This window comes from Herpailurus yagouaroundi, unplaced genomic scaffold (genome assembly GCF_014898765.1).
Source record: "Herpailurus yagouaroundi ecotype Mexico unplaced genomic scaffold, PumYag 186, whole genome shotgun sequence".
Classification (NCBI taxonomy): domain Eukaryota; kingdom Metazoa; phylum Chordata; class Mammalia; order Carnivora; family Felidae; genus Herpailurus; species Herpailurus yagouaroundi.
This window is the reverse complement of record NW_024412417.1, coordinates 3,840,006-3,864,287: the sequence shown is the minus strand read 5'-3', so window position 1 is coordinate 3,864,287 and position 24,282 is coordinate 3,840,006. Positions and strand designations below refer to the sequence as shown.

The following is a 24,282-nucleotide window of genomic DNA, read 5'->3' as shown; positions in this document are numbered from 1 at the left end:
AGAGAGAGAGAGAGAGAGAGAGAGAGAGAGAGAGAGAGAGAGAGAGAGAACCCAAGCAGGCTCCACACTCAGGGTGGAGCCTGATGCAAGAACTCGATCTGGGGACTGGGAGATCATGACCTGAGCTGAAATCAAGAGTGAGATGCCTAACTGACTGAGCCACCCAGGCACCTCTAGAGATACCATTTTAAACTGAAAGTATTTGAGGAAATAAAAGACCTCAGGATAATAGACAACAATTTGAGAAAAGGGTCTAAGAAAAAGGGAGTTCAGTGATGAGGGGTCCTATTTTCAGCGTAATCCGGTGTGCCAATCAGAAAGCAAGTGAGCCAAGAGATGGGGTGAAAGGATGAGACAGAAATAAACAGAATCACAAGTGAAGATCGAGGGAAAGAAGGACCATCTTCAGGGAAATCATCTGTTGGTTCTGTTTTACTGCTTCAACAAGGTAGGTCAGAAGACTGTAAATGGGTCTACAGAGGAAAATAACTTGGAACAGCTATTCAGGTAAAGAACACACGGAGAACAGGAAGCACAGTAAACTGCTAATAAACCTGTATCTCCCTAGTATACCCGCACATACAGATCAACCATTACCCTGCTATCTGAAATAGTTAAAATCATCAGGTGCTTTCATGATTTTAAAAGCATGTAGGGGCACCTGGGCTGCTCAGTCAGTTAAGCGTCTGACTTGGCTCAGGTCATGATCTCACGGTTCAGGAGTTTGAGTCCCATGTCAGGCTCTGTCCTGACAGCTCAGAGCCTGGAGCCTGCTTCAGATTCTGTGTCTCCCTCTCTCCCTGTCCCTCCCCCACTTGCACGTGTGCCTGCTCTCTCTCTCAAAAATAAACATTAAAAATTTTTTTAAATAATAAATAAATAAAGTAAAGGCTTGCAAAAATGTCCCTATATCTGGGATGGATTCAGTGGCATGTAGCTCAGACCCAACTTTAAAATAAAAAGAAAATAACATTTGCTATCTATCATGTGCCAAGCGCTAGTAAAAGATTTATATGTATTATCTCATTTAATCATTCACTCATTCTATATTTGCTGAACACCAAGTGCTGTGTCACCCCTTTCCCAACAATGTTGTAAGCGTTATTAATATGCCCAACTTCCGAGGCGCCTGGGTGGCGCGGTCGGTTAAGCGTCCAACCTCAGCCAGGTCACGATCTCGCGGTCCGTGAGTTCGAGCCCCGCATCGGGCTCTGGGCTGATGGCTCGGAGCCTGGAGCCTGTTTCCGATTCTGTGTCTCCCTCTCTCTTTGCCCCTCCCCCGTTCATGCTCTGTCTCTCTCTGTCCCAAAAATAAATAAAAAACGTTGAAAAAAAATTTTTTTTTTAAAAAATATGCCCAACTTCCATAGGGGAAAAAAAACGTAACACTAAGTGATTGAGTTATGTGCTCAAGGTCACACAACTGATAAATTACTAACTTGGGCATATTTAATTTTTGTTTGGGAACAGTGGATTTGAATAGTCCCTTTGCCATTCAAATGATTTGTGTTTCTGGGAAAGTTACTTACATTTTTTTTCCCTCCTATGTTTCTCATACTGTGAAAGGGGAAAGTGTTAGCACTGTTTTCAAATATGATTTATGACGACTGAAGAATTCTTCAAGGAAAAAAGGGGGGCACTGATAAAATGGAATAGGTGCTATAACTATTATCCATCCCATAAATAGTCCAAGCATATTTTTCTCATGACAACACCACTGCATGAAGCTCTTTCTCCTTGTATTTTTTTCTTATAAAAACACTGTATGTCTACAGACTTTAGGGATATACAAACACTCAAGATTCTTAACTCCAACACAGAATCTGTTTATGGAGGCCACAGTTTCAAATGAATGCTAATATGATGAATTTGAAACTGAAAGCAATCAGCAACTGTGGAAAATGTAGCATTGGCTATGGTTTACATCTTTTAAAGCATATTTGTTCAATGTCTATGCTCAGCAAAGCACCTTCCCGTAAGTTTCATATGTATATGTGTCCTTGTAAATATTGTAGCTAGACCTGAGCCTCACTTCCAAATACAACCACCTGATATAAATGGGAAACTTTATAAAGACAAACCTCAGAAACAATTAAAAGTTACATGATGATGGTTTGACCAAACTTTCTCCAAAAATAAAATTTAGTGTTTGAAGTCACATGCTAAAAATCTCTTTGATGTGTAGATTGGCTGATGAATAACTGTTTAGGAAGTTACGTCAACGGCACACATGCTCCAAATACATCCACGGGGTGGCTGAAGAGGAGTAAGTGACATACAAAACTCAGCTTCCAACTTTGCAGGCATTCCTTGTGTCTTCCAGAATATACAAGAATTGTATTGTTCAAGGCATGTTCCTTGAGTATCATTTTCATGGAGGGCACAGGGAAACTCTCAGAACCCAAACTCCCAGTGAGATGAAAGAAATGTCTCATTTATTTGTGTAGCATAACAGGGACGGCCCTGCCTGTCACTCCTGAGACAAAGAATTTATTCCTCAGCAATTCTTTTTTTCTCAGAGGCAGCATTCTATTATGGGAAGAGCCCTGGGCTTGCAGCTGAAAATCCGGAGTGCAAGTTCAAACTCTCTCACTGCTCTATACTTCAGGCCAGTGGTGCTCCAGGTGTGGTCCCCAGACTTGCATCAATATCACCTGAGAACTTACCAGGAATGCAAATTCTTGGGCTCCCCAACCTACTGAATCAGAAACTCTACAAGTGTGGCCCAGCCCTCTGCCTTTTCACAAATCACCCAGGGACTCTGATGCCCTCTCAAGTCTAAGGGCAACTGCTGAAGCCAAATTAATTCTCCAGAGCACTGAACAGGAATAGTAATACCAGATCTGTATTCTTCAATGGGCTATTCAATATCAAATTGTTACAAATATTTGATAACATGCAAAATTGCTTTGCAAATCTGCAAATTACTAATAACTGCAAAGAACCGCTTTAGAAATATAACTTTTTGGGAATGCAAACTGGTGCAGCCACTCTGGAAAACAGTATGGAGGTTCCTCAAAAAACTAAAAATAGAACTACCCTACGACCCAGCAATTGCACTACTAGGCATTTATCCAAGGGATACAGATGTGCTGTTTTGAAGGGACACATGCACCCCCATTTTTATAGCAGCACTATCAACAAAAGCCAAAGTATGGAAAGAGCCCAAATGTCCACTGATGGATGAATGGATAAAGAAGATGTGGTATATATAGACAATGGAGTCTTACTCAGCAATCAAAAAGAATGAAATCTTGCCATTTGCAACTACGTGGATGGAATTGGAGGGTATTATGCTAAGTGAAATTAGTCAGTCAGAAAAAGACAAAAATCATATGACTTCACTCATATAAGGACTTTAAGAGACAAAACAGATGAACATAAGGGAAGTGAAGCAAAAATAATATAAAAACAGTGAGGGGGACAAAACAGAAGAGACTCATAAATATGGAGAACAAACTGAGGGTTACTGGAGGGGTTGTGGGAGGGGGAATGGGCTAAATGGGTAAGGGGAACTAAGGAATCTACTCCTGAAATCACTGTTGCACTAATGCTAACTAATTTGGATGTAAATTTAAAAAAATAAAAAATAAAATTTAAAAAAAGAAAAAGAAAAAAAAGAAATACAACAACTTTTAGCACCACTTCTCAATCTGAAAAGTACGGTTATGATAGTTCAGGGAGTTTAGATTGCTAATGGAGGGTCTTGATCAAGAGTGTTACAGAAATGTGAAGTTTTCTGTTAGGTCTGCAAATGTTTTATAGACGATATTTTGTTACAAAGTTCATATCAAAGACAAATGTCGTGATGCCCCCTGGTGATGATCATTAAAACTTTATCTCAGTTTTATCAGGTCAACTTTCTCTTCAAATAAATGAAAAATAACTGTGCTCTTAAGGTAGAGAGGAGTTACAGAAAGATTTTTGCTTGAAAGAATTTTTTTAATTTAAAAATATTTAAAATATTAAATATTAAAATTATAAAAATTAAAATATTAAAAATATTTGTTTCAAGGAACTAAAATACTCAGCAATTTAATTAGCTTACAGACTAATGGTAGATTTTCAAGACAGACTTGAAAAGAATTATTCTACTCGTGGTACAAACTATAATGGTGCTTTGGGAAACAGGGAAGGCATCACAGGGCAGAGACAGAGTTGAACTAAGACTTGTAAGATGATAAAAACTTGGTAGCCTTTACCAGGTCAATATTAACAACATCCAATTATTATTAAACATTCGAAACTGTGTATTTTTGAAAGACAGCTTGGCAATTCCTAAGGAGTGTACCTGTTATGATGAGCATCAGGTTTTGTATGGAGGTGTTAAATCACTATACTGTACACCTGGAATTAATGTTACACTGTTAACTAACCAGAATTTAAATAAAAACTTAAAAAAAAAAAGAAGTAAACATGCAATTACCATACGATTCAGCAATCCCACTTCTAGGTATATACCCAAAAGAAATGAAAACAGAAAATCAAACAGATATTTGTACGTTCATGATCATGGCAGCATTAGTCTCAAAAGCCAAAAGGTGAAGCAACCCAAGTGCTTCAGATGAATGAATAAACAAAATGTGATGTATACATCCAATGGAATATTATTCAGCCCTAAAAAAGGAAGGAAATTCTGACAAAGGCTATAACATAGATGAACCGTGAAGACATGTTAAAAGTGAAGTATGGTCACAAGAAGACAAATTATGGTATGTTTGTATGATGTATATCGTTCTTCAAGGAGGTGGCCAGAGTCGTCAAATGTGTAGACACAGAAAATGGCAGCTATCCGGGGAAGTAGTATTTAAGGGAAACAAGGTTTTAGTTGGAGATGATAAAACACTTCTGGAGATAGATGATGATGGTTGTACAACATTTTGAGTACATCTAGTGCCATAGAACTAAATACTTAAAAATGGTTAAAATGATCAATTTTGTGTTATGTATATTTTAACACAACAATAACTACATTTTTTCTAAAATAGACTTTATACTTATTTTTCATATTTGAGTCACCTTCGGTACAAACAATTTCTCTAGGGGTAAAAAGCATTGAAATTTCAATTTGGACTTGATCAGAAAAAGGATTTAATAGATCAAAAACTATTTATTGTACACCTTCTGGATTGATGGGCTTCTAATTATTACCTTGCATGTGGAATTATACTTGCTTAGATATAAAATGTGATATCAAAAACTGCCATTTCTTTCCCAAAATTCAAAACGTGTCAAGACCAACTGTTTCTCAGTTCTTTGAAATACGGTGAAGTCAAAATTCATTTATAAATGGGAAAAAAATATTTTTTCATTGTTTATGGCTCAAAAACAACTAACAAAAGTGTCACCTTGGATAAATTACAAAGTATAACAATTTATGCTTTGAAAAGTCATATTTTCAAAAAGTCTGAGGTGACTAAAAGCAGTATATAATAACAAAAAACACATAACCGTAACCAATATATTAAAATATTTATGATAGCAATCAGAGTTCACTTAGTTCAAACAGTTTCATTAGGCAGAGAACACACAGGAAGGAATGGGAGAGAACAGGTTTTGAAATTCTAGAACGAAGCAAATCTTTGAGTCATTTGTATAATCCAAGGTTCCAGTTACTACAGGTTTTAAGACTATGCATATTTCTCTAATCTCAATAGCATAAGTGAAGTCATGTTCTAGTTATAATAGAAGTAGGCTCTACTTACTCCTGATGGAAATGTCTGAATAATATTTCCAGCTATGTCTAGGATTCTTAGGTTTTTAAGACGACAAACTCCCTGTGTCAGAAAACAAGAGAGATTTTTAAAAATCTAGTATGTAGAATCATAAATATTTCTTCTAAGTTCAAACTTTATAGGACTGACCATCTTTCCTAATTACCTGATCGGTTCTTCAGTACATCCTCCCTGAGGAGTTATTATGTCCTGGAGTCCCAGATTCTCTAAGGTCTCCATTACCTCTGACCACTCCAGGGCAACATAACATGTTGGCCAAGAGTTAGACTATTTGTAGGCTCAGATCTCCAACACTATGTAACTACAGACAAATTTCTCAATCTCTTTGTACTTCATTTTCTCCATTTGTAAAATGAAAATGGCAATGGAAGCCCTTACTTTGATATGGTTATTGAATGGATTAAATAAGTTACTAATCAGTAAGTGCTTACTGAAAGGCCTTATAGTGAGAGAACTCAGTAAACATACTAAAACTAAAATAGAACCTTAGAGAAACAGAAAAACAGATGTAAAAGGTCTATCAACAATTCCAAAGGCATTTATTTCACATCTACCTTTTGCTTAGCTCTGTGCTCACTCAATCCTTTCCTTAGAGAAAAAATATTAAACTTATTAGCGTCTCTATCTACATGTCCAATGTGACTGAATAGGCATATAAATTCACACACATGTGCAGACACACACATAATTTATAATGTACCAGAAAATGATTCATAATTTGCTCATTACCAAAACAAACTAGTATTTTCTAGAATACCTTATGTATAATGCAGACCAAAAAGCACAATGATAGACTGAATCAGATTAAATGTACAAAGACATAAGTAATCATAGGCATTCTTTACATAATAACTTAGGACAGGACTTACTAGGATTTAAGTTTTTAGACTCCAAACTCCTCGGGATTAAAAAAATAATTGTAGTAGGAGTATTGAATGGGAACTCCAGACTTTTAAGTCAGACAGACATGGATTTGAGCCCTTTCTCTGACCTTTGTAAAGTGTGTTTAAGTCGTCTAACCTCTCTGTTCCTTATTTTAGAGTGGGTAAATAAGAAGAGCAACATACCAGAGTTATGAACACTAATAATATAATACTTCATGACCATGATCCTGTTACTACTGTTATTATTTTTTCCTCAAATAAAGGAGTTATACTTCTAACAGATTTACTTTGTAATTTCAGGAAATATTCTTATTTACAGAAATTAGGATTTTTAAGTAACGTAAGAAAAAATTAATTTTTTTAAGTTTATTTATTCATTTTGAGATAGAGACAGCATGAGTCGGGGAAGGACAGAGACAGAGGGAGAGAATCTCAAGCAGGCCCTGTGCTCTCAGCACAGAACCGACGAGGGGCTTGAACTCATGAAACCACAAGATCATGACCGGAGCTGAAACCAAGAGTTGCACACTTAACCAAATGAGCCACCCAGACACCCCAAGAATAACATTTTTGAAATACACCTATTTAAAGCCTACACCTTGCTATATTTTTTAAAAATTTTTTAATGTTTACATTTGAGAGAGAGAGAGAGACACAGTATGGGCAGGTGAGGGGCAGAGAGAGAGGGAGACATGGAATCCGAAACCGGCTCCAGGCTCCATGATATCAGCACAGAGCCCAATGCAGGGCTCGAACTCACAAACTGTGAGACCATGACCTGAGCTGAAGTTGGACACTTAACCGACTAAGCCACCCAGGTGCCCCATACACCTTGCTATATTTATCACGTTACAGTGTGTACAGAATTTTTAAAGGGAATATTATCCTCTTGAGAGAAAAATGAAACAGTAGGAATGGATCTACCTTTTGTATTCCTCAATTTACTGTATGACATGCATTCCCTCCTATCAAATTAATTTTAATTTGCATAAGGAAGGAAAGTAAACCCATTGACAGGTTCCCAGCAAGAAACAGTACTCTCAAAATGGGAAATTTGAGGAGAGTTTAATAAAACCACCACGTATAAAAGTTTAGCAAGGTTCTGACAAAGTTCCCCCAAACAGCAGGGAGTTCTTCACTGCCACAGGCCTGAAGAGCCAAGGGAGGTAGTAATGGTCCATATGAGGATCACCTTATACTTACTAACTACGGTCTTCCAGAAAAGTGTGCAGGCAACTTACAACATCCTATCAGGGAGGGTACCAGGGGAATACCATCTAGTACACACTCTCCTCCTCCCTTTCACATCCTACTAGTGGCTATCATTGGCCACATCCAAGAGGAAGTCAGAGGGCAAAGAAGCTTACTGATGCCCGTGAGGTCAGTCTCCCAGGCACACAACAGTTTGGAAGAGGATGAAGAGTAGCTGTGTAGGAAAAATGGAAGACAGATAGCACATATTCCAAACCTAAAGTGTACTTACATAATATGCCATACACAGGGTTGCCAGATAAATCACAAGAGGTTCACTTAAATAGAAATTTCAGAGAACAATTTTGTTTACTATAAGTACGTCCCATGCAATATTTGGAACATATTTATACTAAAAAATTATTCGTTCCTTATCTGAAATTCAAACTTAAGTGAGCATCCTGCGTCCCTATTTATTAAATTTGGCACCCCTACTATGTGGAATAATCCAAGTTATTACCCTCCTATGTCATAGGTCTTTGGGAACTAACTATGTCTAATTGGAGGGAAAGTAAATGATGGCTTGTATTGACATGTCCAAATCTATTCCATAGTCACTCCCCATCATGTGGCAATGAGTTCTTACCCATGAAAATTTGGTTCCACGTTTTGCTTACCTTTGGCAGAACTTCAATATTGTTCCTGACCAGAAGAAGCTTCTGGAGCTTCTTCAAGAACTTAATCTCTTCAGGTATGCAAATGAGCTGATTGTAGTTAAGGTGAAGTTCAAAAAGATTCTTAAGAAAACAAAGTTCTTTAGGAATGCTGGCTAGCTGGTTATGATTTATACTCAAATATTTAAGGTTTTTTAATCTAAAAAAAAGGATATGAATGATATTCATGAAAATAAGAAAGTCCATTGGGCATACCACTTATCAGAAGTCATGTGTCAATTCATTCTTTTGTAGCTCACCTGAGCCTTACTTTAGTCACAGGTTCACAACTATTACAAATACTTTGAGCATAAAAAATCTTTTCTATAATTTAACTTTTAAAGCTATTTTTAATTGGATAACTTATGTTAAAAGTATTTTTTTATGTTTATTTTTGAGAGAGCACAAGCAGGGGAGAAGCGGGGGTGGGGGGGTTGGGAGGGGACACAGGATCTGAAGCAGGCAGGCTCTGCACTGACAGCAGAGAGACTGATGCAGGGCTCAAACTCATGAACGGTGACATCATGACCTGAGCTGAAGTCTGACACTTAACTCACAGAGCCACCCAGGCATCCCTTATGTTAAAAGTATTTTATAAAATCAAAATGCAGATTTAAAAAAGAAGAAACTCCATTTTCACTCTTTGTATGTATTCATTGGCTATATTGAAGAGGAAGCCAGAGGACAAAGGAAGACATACATATGCACAAATATACATACACATACATACGTAGACATAAATGGATAGAGGCAGAGATAGAGATACAGGTACAGATTAAATGTCTTGCACCAAACAGATATAAGCACTCTTAGCTGCTATGAAAGATGCAAAGATGAATCAGCCACACATTCTGCCCTTATGTATGTCAGGGTCTAGAAGGAGATATTAGATGGAGCCATAATATGAAGATAGGAAATGCCATCAGACCTGGGGAAAGAGATTAAGGAAATTTGAGTTTCTAATTGCAGATATGGTACATGATGTCTATCACAAGCATTTTGGAAGAACAAACATTTTGAATTTGGCTTTGAATAACAGAACTTTTAAAATCGGGGCAATGGTGGGCACAATAAGCTGAGAAAATACTAATATTTTGAATAAAGGAGAAAGACATTAGTAATGTTGAGCACCAACTATGCACCTATGCATTAAATTTAATCATCAGTACAACCCTAAGGTTGGAATTATTACCCTTAATTTAGAAATAAGGAAAATATGGGGCACCTGGGTGGCTCAGACAGTTAAGCATCCAACTTTGGCTCAGGTCAGATCTCCCGGTTCATGGGTTCGAGCCCCGCATCAGGCTCTGTGCTGACAGCTCAGAGCTTGGAGCCTGCTTCATGTTCTGTCTCCGTCTCTCCCTCTGCCCCTCCCCTGCTTGTACACTATCTCTCTTTCTCAAATATAAATAAACATTAAATTTTTTTTTTAATGTTCAAGAGAGGAAATACAAAGAAACCTACTAGAACCAAAAGCAGGGTCATAGACTACAAAGTCACTATTGAAAAATCTATTGGATTTCTATACTGTAGCCACAAACAACTGGAAAATAATTGGTCTGAAAACTCTATTTACAGTAACATAAAAACACCTATAAAGTAGTTAGGAATACATTTAACAAAGGATATGAGAGACTTCTACACCAACAACTAACTGTAAATCATGACAGAAAATTTAAGAGAGCTCTAAATAAAAGTATAGATATGTCTTATTCATATATAAAAAGAAACGATATTGCTAAGATGCCAATTCTCCCCAAATTGATCTACAGTTCAACTCAGCCCAAATAAAAATCTTAAGTTTCTTTGTGTAAAAATTGAAAAATCAATTTTATAATTTATATGGATATTCAAAGTAACTAGTGTGGCCAAAACTATTATAAAAAAGACAAAGTCAAGGGGAGCCTAGGTGGCTTAGTCAGTTAAGCACCCAACTCTTGATTTCGGCTCAGGTCATAATCCCAGGGTTGTGAGATTGAGCCCCACGTTGGGCTCTGCACTGATAGTGTGGATCCTACTTGGGATTCTCTCTCCCCCTCTCTCTCTCTGCACCTCCCCCACTCATGCTCTCTCTCTTTCTCAAAATAAATAAATAACCAAAAAAATAAAAAAGTTTTAAGAAAAAAATGACTCTGTGTGTCTGTCGCCTGGTTCTCTTATTTTATTTCATACTATATGTCAGCTGTAACTGACTCTTAGTAATGTTTCTTTCAGTTTATAACTGAGATTTCTCTCAGTTTATAACATGATCTCAGGCTTGTGACATCCAGCCCCAAGACCAGCTCCATGCTGGGTGTAGAGCCTGCTTAAGATTCTCTCCCACTCTCTCCCTGTACCCCTCCCCTGCTTGTGGGCTTCTCCAGTGCCCTACTCCCCTCAAAAGGCAGTCTTTCAACAAACGGTGCTAGAACAACTGGATAAACATATGGGGAAAAAATCAACTTTGACTATTGCCCCACAGCACACCAGACATTAATTTGAGATGAATCATAGACCTAAATATAAAAACTAAAACTATAAAGCTTGTAGAAGAAAATATAGGATAATGTGGGAAAAAAAGAAACTTGGACTATTACCCCACACTATGCACAAACATTAACTTGACATGAATCATAGACCTAAATATAAAAACTAAAACTATAAAGCTTGTAGAAGAAAGTATAGGATAATATCTTGATAACTTTGGGGTAGGCAAATATCTCCTTAAGAGGCCACAGAAAGCACTAATCTGAAAATAAAAATATTTATAAATTGGCCTTTATCAAAGTTAAAAATTTCAGTTCTTCTCTAAGTACTGTTAAGAAAATTAAAAGGCAAGTCACATAATAGAAGAAATATCTGCAATACAGACACTTATGAAAATACTTGTATCCAGAATACATAAAGAACTCTGTTTTTAAATGTTTGTTTATTTTGAGAGAAAGAGTACATGCATGCGCACAGGGGAGGGACAGAGAGAGGAGAGAGAGAGAGGGTGAGACAGCCAATCCCAAGCAGGTTCTGCACTGTCAGTGCACAGCCCTAGGCAGGCCTCCAACTCACTAACAGTGAGACCATTACCTAAGCCGAAATCAAGAGTAGGACACTTAACCCACTGAGCCACCCAGGCGCCCCTAAAGGACTCTTACACGTCAATTCTAAGAAAGAAAAAACCATAATTTTTATACATGGAAAAAATATTTGATACAAGCACTTCACTAAAGAAGATACATAAATGGGCAATGAGAACATGAAAAGGTGCTCAATTGTCATTAGACATTAGGGAAATGCAAACTAAAAATACCCTAAGATGTGACTTCATACCCACTACAATGGTTAACATTTTTAAAACTGCTAGGGATGTAAAATGGTACAACCACTTTGCAAAACAACTGACAGTTCTTTATAAATTAACATATACACCTACGCTCCTACTCTACAACTTTACAACTCTACTCCTAGGAATTGAAATGAAAAGTAAATTAAACACATGTCCGCAGAAAGACTTGCACAAGAATATTTATAATAGCTTAATTCATTATAGCCCCAAATGGGAAATAATCCAAATGTCTATAAACAGGAGAAAATAATTTGTGGCATAATTCATGCAATGAAATGCTACTGGGGATAAACAAAAAACAACAAACTGCTGACAAATGCAACAATAAGGTGAATCTCAAAAAAACATATGCTCAGCAAAAGACAGGCACAAAAGAATATATACTGTATGATTCCATTTCTTTAGTTCCAGAACAAGTAAAACTAATCTGTAGAGGTAGAAATCAGAATAGTAGTTGCTTATGAGAGGTAAGAATTTACTGGAAGTGTAAGAGGAAATTTGTAGGTTGAAGGAAATGTCTGATACCTTACTGGTGTGTATACATTTGTCCAAACTCATTGAATGGAACACTCACTATTTCTGTGTAACGTGGTATTCAGCAGAGAGAAAAGGCCATTAGACTTGATTGCCCAAAGGACATTAATGAACTTTGAAAATAATATTCAGTAGAACGAAGAGGGAAAAAACAGAATTTCAAGGGGTTAAGTAGGAAACAAAAACAATAGACAGATGGCAGTTTAGAGAACTCTGGTTATGGAGAGACCATGAGGGAGGAGAAAAGGCAAGAAGTAGACTTTGTCTTAAGGTCTGCTTAAGGCAAGATAAAGAGGCTGAAAAGAAAGGAATGAAGGGAGTGCAAATTTCTCAGTAAAATAAGGTGCAAAGTCATTTGCAGAGAGGATATAGAGTCAAAAATGGACGACCTAATGTTAAAAGAGTGAAAATGTGTGGAGTAGGTCCTGTGGAGAAAGGGACAAGGAATTTTCTTCATTAATCATTGTTATAATCACTATTTTTAATTGATTCTACTCTGAATTAATATTATGGCAGCTGGCTTTTCATTTTGTCATTATTTCAAGGCACTAAGCTGGGCTCAGAGGCTACTGTAAATTAGTCGTCACTCATTGGTTGAAAAAGAGCAGAAGAGAAAACAAGGAATGGCTATGTTGCCATTTCCAGGAGCAGGGAGACCTTCCCTACTCTTCCAAGAGAAAACCACAGGAGGTACACTTGCAGCTTCTCCCTGCCCTCTTCCTCTCCAGTGGGCCAAAGAATAATTTCACTGACTGGCGAGTTTGGAGGAAGAACTGAGCCTACTGGTGTCATCTCTTCCTTTCTCCCTCTTTCTTTCAGAGACATTCTGTTCCCAGGATGCCCCACGTTCTCATTTTCCTTCTGTGGTTTTGCCGCTCTGCCCATATAGAGTTGTTTAGGGGCAAAACTCTAACCTGTCCAGGTTCCACTCCAAGTCCATAAACCATTACTCTGTAGTTTATGTAAGCCAACAAACAGAACGTTCCCCCTCCCAGGTTCTAAACAAATTGAGAAATGAGACACGAGATTCAGAACGAAGGAAATCACACATCAGCACAGAGCTTCCATGAACATTCTCAGGCTTCCTACCAGCCCTCCACTAAATTAACCACACCCATCCAGTCACAGCCTTTCCTCCTAAGGCAGCTGCTTACTTGGTGGCAGAGTAAAAAGAGGATGCTGAGCCATGTATGCTCAATGCTTTTCCCAAATTCACCACTAAGTCAATCTTCTGCCTTTAAAAAGGAATGAATGGGAGGAACAGAAGGGAAAATAAAAATAACAACCAATAATAAAAAAAAGTTGGCATCCACGGAGCAATTTACTACGTCCCAGGCTCAACCCTAAATATTTTTGGTTAATTAGAATATTTAACTGTCAAGACTACCTTATGAACAGGCACTATTATTGTTCTCCTGTTTCAGTTGCAGACACTAAGGCATGGGAAGGCGAAGAAACTTTCCCAAGGTCAGAAAATAGAAATACTGCTTGAGGAGGTGACCAATCAGCTTACATAAAGGACACAGCCAGAATACAGACAATCCAGAATTATCTATAAAATAGCATCGACCTATATATTTTGTAACCCTACTTTCTTCAGTAAAAGCTTTCATTTCATTTCATTTCATTGCTTCAGTAAAAGCTAACATATCGCTATAGATTTATATAGTTCTTTGAATATTACGCTTAGTACTCCAAACAGAGCTAAGCTGAATTGTGAAACCATAATATGTTATAGCTGCAAAGGTTCTGAAGTTCATCTGCTCAAAATTTTTCCTTTAGAGGTAAGAAAGCTAAGGTGCAGTTAAATTACTTGCCCAAAGTCATAAGGCTAGTTGCACAAAGATATGACCTAGTCCACCAGATCTTCCCTTTTTTCATTGTATCATTGATACACAAACCCATTGAGAAGCTGAATAAATGAAGGAGCAAACGGACAGCTATTGGCATTTTCACCATTATAAATATTCCTTTTCTTCATAAAGTAGAACACTTAAAACTTTTTTCTAGTTACTCTGACTAGAAACATTACATTCTCTGTGAAAATCTCTCTGGGAAGCATAATATATTGGCTAGAGGTATAGACAAGTGAATTGGAATAGACTTTAGGGGCTGCAAAAATCCCTTTGTTAAAGACTGTTCATAGTTTTGTATCCTTCAAAAATCTGGATGCTCTTATGTTGTAACACATCTGTTTCTATTCAACAGGCAATAAAGAGAATCTCCAAAGCCAAGTAAACTCAAGTAGGGTTTTTTTCTCCATCTGTCGGAGGAAAAGCCCAAGAGAGCATTTTGCCTGCAGAAGGACAAGGCCCTCAGCTGGCTCCAGAAAGCCACTGTAACGGCAGCCCATCTGTGCAGATGTGCAGGATAAGATGTGCAGCATTTTGTTGCTGTTAATGATAATAAAATGTGGGGTTGTTTAATGAAAATGATTATCTTGATTTTCAACACCTTGCTTTTCTATTACCTTTTCTATCAAGCTGAAAATGTTTTCCAATACTTATATGAAGTAAAATTTCATGTCCCCAGTCCCATATCAGGGCAGACTCCAAGAACCCCAGAGTTAGGAAATCAACATTACAATCAACTTTAGAACTTTAATGTTTCGAACCCTCACCCTTATACCAAGACCACCAAGTTATGCTATTTCTCATTTCCCTCAAGTGTTCAAAGAATCACCTGCTTAAAATTAGCTTAAAATTTTAATCACCTGCTTAAAATTAAAACCCCACAAGGACTTGAGGCCACTGAGGCACAACAGATGACCAGGGTGGGGCTGGGGAAGGGCTGTTTAACCAAGTCTCACTATAAACAAAATTACCTGCTGATTTCTTGAGGAATCCATGCCAGCTCATTGTTGTTCAGATTAAGCAGAATCAAATTCTGTAAGCCATCTGTCAGAAAATCATTTTAATCACGTTAGCCATCTCTTACAAAATAACTTGCAGCCACTTTTCTATATACCGTTGTTTTCCTTCTGGTTTCTTGCCTTGGCTAATGCTCTTGGGGTTCCTGGTGACAGATACCCTCTTAAACTAGCTTCAGCTAAAAAGGGGGGAATTTATCACATCTTCTTCATCCATTCATCTGTTGCTGGGCAACTGGGCTCTTCCCGTATTTTGGCTATTATTGATAGCACCGCTACAAACACTGGGGTGCGCATGCCCCTTAGAAACAGCACCCCTGTATCCTTTGGAGAAATAAAGGTTATGCTTTAGTTTCAACTCACAAGGGTTGTCCTATAAATGCTTGTTGAGCGAATGAATCATTCCAAAGGTTCCTCCTTACAGGCCACACTCACCCATCCATCAGCAAGACTTGGGGAGAGCAGTCAAATGGGGGGGGGGTACCACCCCCCACCCCTTCCCCCCACAGCAGCCGGGCCGCAGACCCCAAGTCGCACGGGCAGTGCGCAGAGCGGCCTCCCAGACCTTTGGCGACCGTGCGCGCACGTGTGCGCACTCACGCGGGCACTCACGCGTACCTCGTCTCTCCGCACATGCGCACGCCCGTCAGGCCGGTTCTGTGCCCCCGCAGCCCCGCCGCTTCATGTGACCGCGGGGAGGCGGCCCAGGGTGGCGCTCTTTTTGGGGCCGAGCCCGTGAACCTGCCCGGTGAGGAGGACTGGAAATGGGCGTACCGTGTACACATGTGCCCCCGGAGCTCCAGGGCCCCCGTGTCCTTGAAGAGGGGACGCGTTGATGTGCGCTAGCACGTGGCGGAAGTACTCCCGGATATTCTTCGCCCCGGGCCGGAAGGGGCTGACGCATTTTCTGTCGCATTTCCTGGGGGCTGCGTCCTTCTCCGCCACCAGCCTCTCTGCACGGAGCTCAAGGCCAGATGGACGGACTGGGGGCCTTCGCACTTACCCTCCTTGCCGGCTCGTTGAACCGACAGCACTGCGTGTCCACGCAGTGTATCAGGCGCACCTCCCCGGCGCAGAATTCTGAGATGGCGCTGTCGTGCAGGCCGGCCAGTGGGAAAACTTCCAGGTGTGCAGCTTGCCAGCCTCTCGTTGAGGCCCATCTCCCCAGGCAGCACCACCAGGCCCTTGAACTCTACATCTGTGACTCCAGATGTGGTGCACGGTGGCTCCAGGTACATCTCCGCGGTAAGCTTCTCCCTTTTGGGCTTGGCTTTGAACTTCCCTGAGAACCAGGCCATGGCTGTTCCTGCCTCCCAATACACTGGGCCCTCAGCCCTCGGGATGGGGGGGGGGGGGGGGGGGGGGTTATATCATATTAATATAAATATATGTATATATACATAATCTATATGGAGTGCTATGTAATTATAGGCTCATATAGATATGTTGGGCCGTGTATGTATATACATAGGCCTTTGGTTGCTCTTGGTAATCACAGAAATGATCATGCCAGGGTTCATGCTTCTTCTGAACCATTGAACCAGGTTGTGATGTCCAAAGACACCATACCACGCTGTAGGCTAATGCTGTCTTTCCCAGGAGCTGCTCAAAGTCTGGGGGGATATATTCTCCGGGAGTCTCTGCAGAACGTAGAGTTTTATTTCTCATTACAGCTTCTCTCAGCTTCACATTCATATTGTCTCTCGCTACTCCTTTCTTTGGCCCATTCCCCAGGCTTTTCTTTTGAACAGATTTTCTCTAATTTTCCCTATGTGGATAGCCATCCTACAGCTCCTGCGTTTGTATGTTCACAGACCGGGTAGACAGTTCTTGAACTGAAATGCCTGCAGGAGCTGAGAAGTTAACTCAAACGGTAGTAGTGGCCCTGGCCAGAGTGTAACTGGCAGGAGTGTGCTGAACTGGTGAGCACCGGCCTTATCTAACAGGCCAGCTGCCATTCAGCCAGCCCCTGGCCATTACTATCATGTAGGAATATGCTTCCAGTATTGCCTTGTCTTTCTTTCTTAAAACAAGTGGATGAAAAAGATCCAGAGAACCAGATTTTTTTCTTTTTGTGAACTCTTGATTTGCAAGTTTTGGTATCTTAATTCACATTTTTTTTTTTAATTTTTTTTTTCAACGTTTATTTATTTTTGGGACAGAGAGAGACAGAGCATGAACGGGGGAGGGGCAGAGAGAGAGGGAGACACAGAATCGGAAACAGGCTCCAGGCTCTGAGCCATCAGCCCAGAGCTTGACGCGGGGCTCGAACTCACGGACCGCGAGATCGTGACCTGGCTGAAGTCGGACGCTTAACCGACTGCGCCACCCAGGCGCCCCCTCATTCACATTTTTTAAAAGGCAGTCAAAATAGAACCAACTTATTGGTGAACCAGTTTCAGCCCACAGGCCACCAGTTTGCAACCCCTGCCTTAGTTCATATGATTAGCTCAGACCGATTAAACTGTTTTGGATTCTATCGTAATTCCCAAGAAAGAGACAAATACTGGCCCACCATGGGACACAAATCTAGCTCTGGCCCAGCCCCCTGGTCTGGTGAGGGGGGACAGAGTCATGTAATATATGCCAGATAATGCTCAACTACCTGACACAAAACTGTTTCTGCCCTTGGTTAATAAAAACATGCCATAGAACATAACTTCTGCCACTCACATGGGATTTCCAAAGTTCAACAGCCCCAAACCAAGAAATCCAGAGACTACTGTACAGAGATTACATATATTTTGTAAACCTCAAATTTATGGGCACACAAGACAAAATTTTTCTTTAAGAAAGCCTTAAATTAGCACCAATTAGGTTGCGTAATATTGTTTATATGTATCAGGTTTTGCCCATGTTTGTCCCCAAAGTAGAGTTTGTAAAATAGTTTATAAAATTCTCTGCTTGTTTTCATGCCCTTAATTTTTTTGCATGTAAACTGTTTTCTTCCTAAGTAGATTGTAATTGAACCCTGAATCAATGGCTTTGCATATATAATGTGCATGAACATTAATAAGTGTTTGTTACTGTTCTTATTTTGAAAAAAAAAATATTTCTCCAAGATACATGATTTAGGATCTTAAAGTAAAAAGATGGTACCAGAGTCTATTTGTGCTGTTTGCCAAATATACCCCTAATTTCACCCCCCCCAATGATATCCTTAGTAAATGCTGCTTAATGATGACAGGGATTATGTATAGCACCCATATCTCAAAAGTCCACAGAACCTTATAAATTTCATAACATAGCTTTAGTTTTATTAGTAGGGTCAAAGCCTTATAATGACAAAGTGTTGTACATGAGTATATGAAGCTATAAAAATCACCTAGATCTCTTTGTCATATGTTTTGTCTTTAAGCCCACTCTACCTGTATTCAATTGGAAGAGTGTCCTATTGAATGGAGAAGTTATAGTTTGAAAGGAAACACCAAAAAAAAAATGCCAATTATTGGATCTCATATTTTTTCTTTAAAGTCCTCCTCAAATTGATTTCAATCTTAACATCTTGATCAAAGATTATAGCTTAAAATTGAGACAAAATAAAAAGTGTAAAAAATAAGGGGAACTTTTCTTGATTTGATTTTCAACTAGTCTCCTCTTAGGTACAGAGAAAGGGTGCCCAGATTCAAGAGTCAAAATATACACTGATTCTGAAAACGGGATATTCATTAATCTAATACTAACTTCTTTTCTTAGATCCACCTAGTACAATAGTTGAAGAAAAAGTCCCAAGAATTCCTTAATTTCAAGAGCAATGTGTAAATAACTCCAACAAAAAATTATTAAAAGGTAAAATTTTTTACTTTTGCATTTGTTCAATATAAGGATGTTAAGTTTGGCCTTATAATGTTGCTCTTCTATGACTAACTTACCACATGCTCCAGATGCAAATTTACAAATCTTATTTCCAAATAAATGAAGCTTCTTCAGGGATGTAAGGTATTTCATCTCTTCTGGAATTTCTTCTAAAAGATTATTTCCCAAATTTAGTACTGTCAACTGTAAACATACATAAATTTAATGAACTCATGTATTATTCACCTTCAAAGAAAAGACCCTGAATAGTCAGAGCAACCTTGAAAAAGAAAAGCAAAGATAGAGGCATCACAGTTCCTGACTTTAAGGTATGTTACAAAGCTGTAGTGATCAAGACGGTATGGTACTGGCACAAAAACAGACACATAGATCAATAAAACAGAATAGAAAACCCAGAAATGGACCCACAACCATAAGGTCAACTAATCTTTAACAAAGCAGGAAAGAATATCCAATGGAAAGAAGACAGTCTCTTCAACAAATGGTGCTGGGAAAACTGGACAGCAACATGCAAAAGAAAAAAACTTAGACCACATTCTTGCACCATACACAAAAATAAATTCAAAGTGGATGAAAGACCTACATGTGAGACAGGAAACAATCAAAATCCTAGAGGAGTACACAGGCAGCAATCTCTTTGACCTCGGCCAGAGCAACTCCTTAATAGACATGTCTCCAGAGGCAAGGAAAATAAAAGCAAAAATAAACTATTGAGACTTCATCAAAATAAAAAGCTTCTGCACAGCAAAGTAAACAATCAACAAAACTAAAAGACAGCCTTCAGAATGGGAGAAGATATTTGTAAATGACGTGTCTGATAAAGAGTTAGTATCCAAAATATATAAATAATTAATAAAACTCCACACCTAACAAACAAATAATCCAGTTAAAAAATGGGCAGAAGAAATTTTTTTCAAAGAAGACATCCAGATGGCTAATAGATACATGAAAAGATGCTCAACATCAGTCATCATCAGGGAAATATGAATCAAAACTGCAATGAGATACCATCTCATACCTGTCAGAATGGCTAAAATTAGCAACACAGGAAACAACAGATGTTGGCAAGGATGCAGGGAGAGGGGAATCTGCACTGCTGGTGGGAATGCAAACTGGTGCAGCCACTCTGGAAAACAGTATGGAGGTTCCTCAAAAAGTTAAATATAGTACTACACTAAGACCCAGCAATTGCACTACTAAGTATTTATCCATAGTATGCAAAAATATTGATTCAAAGGGATGCACCCCAATGTTTATAGCAGCACTATCAATAATAGCCAATTATGGAAAAAGCCAAAATGTCCATCAACTGATGAATGGATAAAGAAGATGGGGCGCCTGGGTGGCGCAGTCGGTTAAGCATCCGACTTCAGCCAGGTCACGATCTCGCGGTCCGTGAGTTCGAGCCCCGCGTCAGGCTCTGGGCTGATGGCTCAGAGCCTGGAGCCTGTTTCTGATTCTGTATCTCCCTCTCTCTCTGCCCCTCCCCCGTTCATGCTCTGTCTCTCTCTATCCCAAAAATAAACGTTGAAAAAAAAAATTAAAAAAAAAAAAGATGTGATATATATGTATATGTGTGTGTGTGTGTATATATATATATATATGTATATAGAATGGAGTATCACTCAGCCATCAAAAAGAATGAAATCATGCCATTTTCAACAATGTGGATGGAACCAGAGAATATTATGCTAAGCAAAATAAGTCAGAAAAAGACAAATACTGTATGATTTCATTCATATGTGGAGTTTAGGAAACAAAACAGATGAACATAGTGGGGGAAAAAGAGAGCGGCAAACCATAAAGCAGACTTTTAGCTATAGAGAACAAATTAACATTTGCTGGAGGGGAGGTGAGCAGGGGGATGGGTTAAATGAGTGATGAGTATTGAAGAGGGTGCTTGTGATGAGCACTGGATGTGGTATCTAAGTGACGAATCACTAACTTCTAAACATTTAACTGATATTACACTGTATGTTAACTAGCTGGAATTGAAATAAATACTTGGAAGAAAAAAAATTAAATTTAAAAAACAGTCTTTTGGGTATGTTGCATGAAAACTTGAAATAAGACACAAGAAAAGTGCATGTCAGAATAAAAATATTGGAATAGAAATGAGAAATGTTAGGAAGAATGTGCTGAAAATAATATAGTAATTCAAAACAAGGAAAGGCCAACTAAATTGACTGCTATGAAAAATAGCATCATTATTCTTGGTTATTGTTCTATATAAAATTCTTTCTATTCAAAATTTATGTCTGACAATGCCTTACACATATGTGATACCTTACAATTTCAACATTAAAATTATTTATATATATATTTTAAAAAGGACCTTTGTTGAGATTCATGTAACCTAAGAAAATGTCAGCATAATCTTAAACAATTATTTCACATACACCTAAAATGAGCTTTATAACTAAAGTTTATTTAATCTTCATGTTCAAACATCTTATGTTAATTAAAGCACAATTTAATTTTTAATTAAACCACTGAACTTTATTAAAATTGTAATGCAAACCATTCCAAAGGCATTTAAAAACACAAATGATTCATTCGTAATTCACTTGAGCATCTCAAAGAGTATCCTAGTATTGCGACCCACAGAATCAAAACCTTTAAAAAGTTGGCAAAGGATTTATCAAGATAAGTGTACTCTTAATCCCCTTTATCTGTTTCACCCCCCTCTTATCTTGTAGACTTATCTTGATGAGCACTGAGAAATATATAGAACTTAAATCAGTATATTGTACACCTGAAACTAATATAGCATTGTCTGTTAATTATACTTGAATTAAAAAAGAAAAAACTCCGCAAAGGGGCTAATTTCTTGAAATTAGAAATATGACCCAGGATCTGAGATCCTCCTATCATATAATGACTGATTGGTCAGATGTAGGAAGAACCGCACATAAGAAAGAAAGATACTCCTTGATTTTCTAATCCAATATATCACTGATACAGGATTGTTCCCAAAAAAATTATAATTTTTTTTATTTGAGATCTAATTGTAACCTCCAAGATATAAAAAGTCTTTTCTTTCACTCCCAAACAGAATTTACCATTCATATTTCAATACCAACTCCGGTTTCAATACCAGCCTTCAGAGTTTTAATATTAAAGGTATAAAAAAGGAATTACAGGAGTCTTTAGTCTTTTTTTTTAATTTTTTTTTTTTACATTTATTTATTTTTGAGAGACAGAGAGACAAAGCACAAGTTGGGGAGGGGCAGAGAGAGAGGGAGACACAGAATCCGAAGCAGGCTCCAGGCTCTGAGCCATCAGCACAGAGCCCGACACGGGGCTCAAACTCACGAACCGTGAGATCATGACCTGAGCCGAAGTCGGACACTCAACCGACTGAGCCACCCAGGCGCCCCTCTTTTTTTTTTTTTTAAAGTAAGTTCTACACCCAAGGTGGGGCTTGAACTAACGATACCGAGATCAAGAGTCATATGCTCTACCGACTGAGCCAGACAGGTGCCCCAGAATCATGGGAGTCTTGACAAATTAATGACTTTAACATAAGACAAGAAAAATAAGAATTTTTAGGCAAATTATGGTTTATATTTCAATATCTGGTATTTGATTTGGATGTATGTTAACGATTTAAAGTAATATAAAGCATAGTATATTTACAATGAAATTCCATGTCCTGAGAATTCATGGAAAAGGTTTTGCTTTTATACCTGCCTTCCACTGAGAATGACCATCATATACCATCTTGAAGGCTTTATTCTTTTGTAAAGGTGAAGTTCAACATTATTCATGTAGCCATTCTAGTGGAAAGACTAAATCCAGAGTCTATGCTTATATTATTTTCCTATTGGACTATAACAAATTACCACAAACTTAGCAACTTAAAACAAGGCAAATTTATTATCAGATGAAATGAAATGGGTTTCACTGACCTAAAAACAAAGGGTTGACAGGGCTGCATTTCGTTCTGGAGAAAAGTAGACAGTTATAAATGCAAGTCTAGAATTCTCCAGTAGTCAAGACCAGAGGGTGAAATCTGAGCTTTTACCAGGTAAAAGGTATCATGTGGGATGGTAAGAGATCAGTGAGGATGAGGGTGTGAGGAGAGGATTGAGACTAGCAAAGGAGGAGAAGGAATGGCCAGTGAGGTAGACAGGGAGGGTGTGACACCTACAGCGTCTGGTAGAGCAGATCTGCTTTATTGAGACAGTGTTCAGTCTTCAGGAACTGGATTTTTCCTATGGAAGACTTTCTCCTGCATCCTTCTGTGAAGAATTTCCTTTGGTTACTAGGAGACACTTTGCCTGGAAATGCCTGGAAGGTTATGCCTCTACTCCATCCTCCTAAGGTGGCCTATATCCCATAATGGATGCAGGGATGTAACAGCCAGCCCCTTTGCCTCTGTGGTGCAAGGCATGTTCCAGAACTCTGATGGGATAAGGCTGAGGCTAAATTTCTCCTGAAATCACATCATAACCTTAATTCTTTCCCTGCCCTGTTCTTCTTCCTCACACTTTTACAGGTTTATTCTGAGAGCACAGCTTCAATAAATGACAAAAATCTGTGACTTAGGTTCTCCAACATACGTGGTGTCACAGAAGCCAAGGGGAAAGAAAAGGAAAAGAAAGCTGTTTTTAAAAAGAAGATACAGGTCAGATCCCAAGGGAAAGTTAAGTAAAATAAAAGCATAGAAATAACCACGGGATTTAGCAACATGAAAATCATTAGTGGCCTTCGCAATAGGGGTGCAGTGTTGGGGAAGAAATGCTGATTGAAGTGGGCTATGGAGAAAATGTGAAAAAGTGAAGATAATGGGTAACAGACAATTCTTTTAAGAACTTTTGCTATAAAGGGATCTTAAAAACTTATCAGGGAGCTGTAGGGTTTGTTTCTTCAAAAATAAAAGATAGTATAGCTTATTGATATGCTGATGGAAATAATTCTGCAGAGAATGAGAAACTAATGATATAAGGAGAGGGATCATTGCAGGATCAAAATCTTTTAGAAAGTGAAGGGCACCTGGCAGGCTCAGTTCGTAGAACATACGATTCCTGATCTCAGGATGGTGAGTTCAAGCCCCACATTGGGTGTGGAGCCTACTTTTAAAAAAAATCCTTTAGAAAATGAGAAAGGATGTGATCCAGAGTACATGTGGGTCCTGGCCCTGCATAAGAGTAAGGACTCTTCACCAAGGTTGTATGAAGGAAGGTGGAGAAGGTACATGCAGATCAGGGCCATGGAT

The 24,282-nt window shown here is 38.6% G+C and overlaps 1 protein-coding gene across 1 annotated transcript in view; it reads right to left on the bottom strand.

Moving 5' to 3' along the window:
• LRRC69 (leucine rich repeat containing 69) overlaps positions 1 to 24,282 on the bottom strand; it is a 79,380-nt gene that overhangs the window by 45,552 nt on the left and 9,546 nt on the right. The window contains exons 2-5 of the mRNA XM_040493954.1: positions 19,118 to 19,244; positions 15,201 to 15,273; positions 8,488 to 8,683; positions 5,706 to 5,777 (exon numbers count right to left, since the gene is read on the bottom strand). Of these exons, the coding sequence (XP_040349888.1) occupies positions 5,706 to 5,777; positions 8,488 to 8,683; positions 15,201 to 15,273; positions 19,118 to 19,244 (468 nt within the window). The remainder of the gene's footprint in view (positions 1 to 5,705; positions 5,778 to 8,487; positions 8,684 to 15,200; positions 15,274 to 19,117; positions 19,245 to 24,282) is intronic.